This window comes from Procambarus clarkii, chromosome 5, assembly GCF_040958095.1.
Source record: "Procambarus clarkii isolate CNS0578487 chromosome 5, FALCON_Pclarkii_2.0, whole genome shotgun sequence".
Classification (NCBI taxonomy): Eukaryota; Metazoa; Arthropoda; class Malacostraca; order Decapoda; family Cambaridae; genus Procambarus; species Procambarus clarkii.
Window position 1 is genome coordinate 6,046,570 of NC_091154.1, and position 6,000 is coordinate 6,052,569.

A 6,000-nucleotide genomic window follows, 5' to 3' on the forward strand; every position below is an offset into this window, starting at 1 on the left:
CTGAATGCCCTTGTTACCTAGCAGTAAATATGTACCTGGGTGTTAGTCAGCTGTCACGGGCTGCTTCCTGGGGATGGAGGCCTGGTCAAGGACCGGGCCGCGGGGACACTAAAGCCCCGAAATCATCTCAAGATCTCAAGAAGATCATATCACCTCTTTTTCTTGTGTCTTCTTGGTTTGCCATATTTAATGCCTCTAGCCTCTCTTCGTGGCTTATTTTCAGTTCTGGAAGCCATTTTGGCGCATATCTTTGCACCTTTTCCAGTTTCTTGAAAATATGTGAAGATATGGGCACCATGCCATCGCTACATATTCCAATTTTGATCTGAGAAGGGTTGTGAACAGTTTCTTTAATATTTCATCATTTATGTGTTTAAAAGATATTCAGAAGTTGAAAATTGTAGCATAGGCTCCTTGCACAACATCCTTTATGTGTTTCTCTGGTGAAAGCCCCATGGCAATGCTACCTCATTTAAAATATTTTATCTTCCAGCTTCATCTTCACTAGTGCAACACTATCTAGCATCTTAAGCTGCATTATATCATTTAAATCCAGTATTATTTTACCTCACCCCCATCTATATTGGTATATACATGTACTGTACCATATTCAGGAACATGTTTTGCCCTCAGACGGTAAAGAAACGACGGCGTTTTGGTCCATCCTGGACCATTGTCAAGTCATATCTCTTGATAATGATCCAAGGCGGACCGAAACGTCGTCGTTTCTTCATCTTCTGGTGTGTGGTTTGGTGATCATATCTTCAGCCACGTTACTGTGACTCATCGTCTGCAGGTTTCCTCATCCTCCTCCTTTACCTTTCACTCTCCTTTCTTCTAGCAATTTTGTTGGTTTGCTTTTGTGTACCATCTCACAAGTTTCTCAATCCTTATCGCCATTTAGAAAAAATAATTTAGGAAAATTCTTTATCATATTAAGGTATTTGTTGAAATCCATACTATATTGTGATTATCATTTAAGACCAATATATGCAAGATAAATTAATTTCCCCACTCACGTTGTGCTGCTAGGAGTTGGAGTCTTAGAGTAACTTCTACAGGGTGTAACACATTGTAATATAAATATATATACTTTCAAAAACGAACCCAAATCAAGTTTTTATTTGCAATTTACTTGTACATGATGATCTGTACACATGTCATGTTTGAGTGTCATATTTGTTGTTTGAGCATCACTTGTATGTGATGATCTGTACACTTGGTGATGCTTGAGCGATGATGTTAACGAAACCTTGCAGACCAAAAAGAACCCCGACCTGTTTATGGAGGATGGGGTGAGCAGCATCGACTTCATCCTGGTGTCGCGGGATAGTGATGTTGCCGACGATCAGATCCACATAGAACACGAGGAGCGACGTGAGGTGTTTGAGAAGAACCTGGAGAAGGAGGGCCTCATCCTGGAGGTGGCCAGAGTCGAAGATGTTCCCCTCAGGTCAGTTTAGCGGCCATATTTTTTTCTATTTAGGATTTTATTCAAACACTCCAAGTACGTGTATGGTATTAACACTTTAGTGCGCACGGCACTCCCTGAAAAAAAAAGCGGGTTGTGCGCGCGGCGTTCTGGGCGCTCAAGCGTGAACACAAAAAAGTTTATCATCTTTTCACGCTCCTAACATCAATTCTCGAGCTACGTTTTTCATTTTGGTATCAATGCGTTGGCAATAAAATTCTCTACAAGATCATATGCATAAAATGTCACCCAAGCATTTGCTATCCCACCACGAAGTAAATAAACACGAAGATGACTCACCGTGACACCCAAACAGGAAGTAAATGTTCATACTCTTTCGTTTGTTGCCAGCCTCACAGTCATCCTACAGCGCTTATTTTTGATATCACTGAACTCGCAATAAAATTCCCCACCCAGACATATGCCTATCAATCTCTATGTTCCGCACGAGTGTGGGAACTGGGCGAAGCGTTAGCCGTGATTTCACATCACTGTTGTGATGCAGCGCTTTGAAAGTTTATACTTATTTCACTGTCATGACATTATTTCTCGAGCTACGTATTTCATTTTTATAGCAATGTGTTCGCAATAGAAAGTTCTATAAGAACATGGGTAGAATTGGCCAACAGAGCGTCAAATAAATTTGCGGCGAATTAAATCTTACGCGAATCTTACGTGTGTTTGTACCCGTGAGCGTAAAAAGTTTTTACTTTGCTCATGTTTTTTCAAGTTTATACTTGATTCACTCCGTTTTTTTTGTTTGTATAGTGTTCGGAATAAAATTCTCTACACAGACATATGCATATAAATGTAGAATCATGATCGCGGCCAACACAAGAGTGTGTGGAGTGCGCGATTACCCTCGTGACACCAATTCAATAGTCTCTCCTCTAAGTTACAATACATTGCCGTTTTCTCAAATAGGCACAGTGCCTATTAGAGAAAACAAAAATTTAATGGCAAACATATTCATACAAACCCCAAGTCGATCGAGTAGTAAATACCCAATATAACACTGTCCGTAAATTTACGTCGTGATCCGACAAGCGGTTAGGGAAACCGCCCGTAAGTCCAAGTCGAAAATCCAGGAAAGTGTTAATTAATATGGATATTTAATCAATTAAAAAATAACTTAACTTCATGGGTCCTGTTTAGGTAATTATATAAAGTTGTGGATCTAAGTTTTCCCCTCCTCCTCCTCATGCTGGTGTGGTTTGTCCAGCATCTGGTCTTCTCCATCCCCCACTGGTTTGGGCTCTGAAGTATCCAAGAGTTTCCAAATCCAGGCGGGGTTTAGCTTTGGGTGCAGCTCGGCTGCTTCCATGGTCTGATCCCTCCATTTAGATAGTGGAGATAGTTGAATCAACCCTTCTTGCTAGTGATTCAGGGCTTTCTACTTCATAGGGAAGTTTGCCTTGCTCCAATTCTTCCCTATGGGATGATGCCTTCCTGTCTCGGGGTATCGAATGTGAAATACGGCTCTGCTCCAGGGGCATCATAGCTCATCCCTGGGTTTTGAGGGGAGGTCCGAGGATGGTTCCTTGGTGTCCTTCGGCTCTTCCTGGCCCCTAATTCCATCTGTGGAGGGTATATTGCTCCAGGGGGCCCTCTTCCATACCTGGTTGATGGGGTTCTGGAAGTTCTTCTACTCCCCCAAGCCCGGCCCGAGGCCAGACTTGACTTGTGAGAGTTTGGTCCACCAGGCTGTTGCTTGGAGCGGCCCGCAGGCCCACATACCCACCACAGCCTGGTTGGTCTGGCACTCCTTGAAGGGAAACAATCTAGTTTCCTCTTGAAGATGTCCACGGTTGTTCCTGTAATATTTCTGATGCTCGCTGGTAGGACGTTGAACAACCGTGGACCACTGATGTTCATACAGTGTTCTCTGATTGTGCCTATGGCACCTCTGCTCTTCACTGGTTCTATTCTGCATTTTCTTCCATGTCGTTCACTCCAGTACGGTGTTATTTTACTGTGCAGATTTGGGACCTGTCCCTCCAGTATTTTCCATGTGTTTATTATTTGGTATCTCTCTCGTCTCCTTTCTGGTGAGTACATTTGGAGAGCTTTGAGATGATCCCAATAATTTAGGTGTTTTATCTCGTCTATGCGTGCCGTATATGTTCTCTGTATTCCCTCAATTTCAGCAATCTCTCCTGTTCTGAAGGGGAAAGTGAGTACTGAGCAGTACTCAAGACGGGACAACACAAGTGATTTGAAGAGTACAACCATTGTGATGGGATCTCTGGAGTTGAAGGTTCTCGTAATCCATCCTATCATTTTTCTGGCTGATGCAATACTTGCTTGGTTATGCTCCCTAAACGTTAGGTCGTCGGACATCATTATTAACAAATCCTTGACATGCTGTTTTCCTACTATGGGCAGATTCGATTGTGTTTTGTACCCTGTATTATGTTTAAGGTCCTCATTTTTGCCGTATCTGAGTACCTGGAATTTATCACCGTTAAACATCATGTTATTTTCTGCTGCCCAATCGAAAACTTTGTTAATATCTATTTGTAGTTTATCAATGTCTTCAGCAGAGGTAATTTTCATGCTGATTTTTGTATCATCTGCAAAGGATGACATGAAGCTGTGATGTGTATTTTTGTCTATATCTGATATGAGAATAAGGGACAGCAGATGTATGAGCTTGATTACTCAGCTGGTTATTCCCTCTCCAAGTGTGTTTCTGTGCCATTCAGTTCAGAGGAAATGTCTTTTTTTCAAAAGATTTTTGTTTTACTTTTTGCCTTCAGCATGAGCGGACTTATTTTGGTTCCTCCTGTGGGATCAGGACCTCTCATTTCTTATGGACCTGTTCTTTTTCGAGTATTGGTTGGCTTGTTCCTTTTGGTTTTGGTATGAGGTCCCTGATGTGTCCTGGATTGCTGAAGACCTTCTCCTATCCTTGGGGACTTAGTATGGCTTTTACCAAACCTGGACACCTAAGTGGCAAGAAGTGAGATCTGTCTTTCAGGTGTTTTTGGGTGGCACTTCTTTTGTGCTGCTTGAGAACTGCATATTTGCTCTGGTTCTCCCCAAGGACATGGGCAGCTGTGTTTTATGTCTGGACGTTTGTTGAGCTGTTTTCTTCTAATCAGCTCTGTGGCAGCTAGCATGTTCTGGCATATGTCCCTAGTGTGGCTGCCTTGTTGCCTGCAGTTGTGGCTTGCCAGCAGCTCTGCCCAAGTTACTTGCCCCATATCTCCTTCAGAAAGTCGTGGCAGCGTTTTACTTGGTTCTGAACTCTTTGTCTGTCTCCCCCCTTTTTCAACTTTGTTGTTTCTTGAAGAGAATATGTCTATGGTTAATTTGGCCGCTGCTGCTAGTTCTGTTTGGTTCTTCTGCACTGGGGTTCTGTCCCCTCTCTGCTAGAAAATGGCCCTCCAGGGTTGAGGCATCAACTGCTGTTCGTCAGGGTAGACCTCTAATGGAGTTGGATTCACGGGTCATTGCCCTTCCTTTGACGGGTGCCTCTTATCAGTGTCTCGACCACATGTCACGGAAAGATGACTCTGCTTGTGGGACTTTGTGCCAACCCTTTGATGGTTTGCCCCTTTAAAGGCACTTTTGGTGGGGGGGGGGGGGGGACATGTGGCTCATTTTGCCAGTTCCTGGTCCTACAACATGTAAACCTTTTTAATAGTTTCCCAGGATCACTTGTGTATTTAGTCTGCCTGTTGTCCCCTCCCCCCCCCCCCCTCCTCCTCTTGCTGTTATCACTGAAATGACAAATATAAAATTGAGGTTTTCTAAGGTTAAGGTAATAGCTCAATTCAGTAACCAAATACAGTGGAACCTCGAGTAACAAATTTAATCCGTTCCTGCACCGAGCTCGTTATGTGAAATGCTTGTCTTTCAAAATGAATTTCCCCATTTAAAATAATGGAAATAAAAATTAATCGGTTCTACCACCAAAAAACATCAATATGATATTCGATGTTTTAATTAAATAATGGAGCAGCCTACCTTACATACACTGAACAAACCTTTATGATATTTTTCTTTCTTCAAATTTGTTCAATTTTTTATATATATATATATATATATATATATATATATATATATATATATATATATATATATATATATATATATATATATATATATATTTGTTCAGGTCTGAACAAACAAATTTGTTCAGAATTTGTTTGCAACAGGTTTGCTCGGTGTTTGTCAGGTAGGCTACTCCATGTTTCTTAAAAAAAAAAATTAAAAATTTTGAGAAACGGAACAAATGTCAAAAAGGTTCGTTCGGTAGGTAGGCTGCTCTATGTTTCTTAAAAAAATGAAAAATAAAAAAGTCGAAACAATTTGAAAAATGGACAATTGCCATAAAAGTTCAGTGTTTGTCGGGTAGGCTGCTCCATTATGATAATCTTTCTGTTTCAAATGTGTTCCATTTCTTTTGTGTTTTTCATTTATTTCTCAGTAATGGAGCAGCCTACCTCACAAACACTGAATGAATCTTTATGGCATTTGTCCGTTTTTCAAATTGTTTTAACTTTTTTTTTTCAAAGAAACAT

At 41.2% G+C, this 6,000-nt stretch overlaps 1 protein-coding gene across 9 annotated transcripts in view; it reads left to right on the forward strand.

The window, feature by feature from the left end:
• Positions 1–6,000, forward strand: part of subdued (anoctamin 1) — a 165,089-nt gene that overhangs the window by 62,390 nt on the left and 96,699 nt on the right. For all 9 annotated transcript variants that reach the window (XM_069338946.1, XM_069338942.1, XM_069338959.1 and 6 more), the window contains one exon: positions 1,260–1,453. In XM_069338946.1, the coding sequence (XP_069195047.1) occupies positions 1,260–1,453 (194 nt within the window). The remainder of the gene's footprint in view (positions 1–1,259; positions 1,454–6,000) is intronic.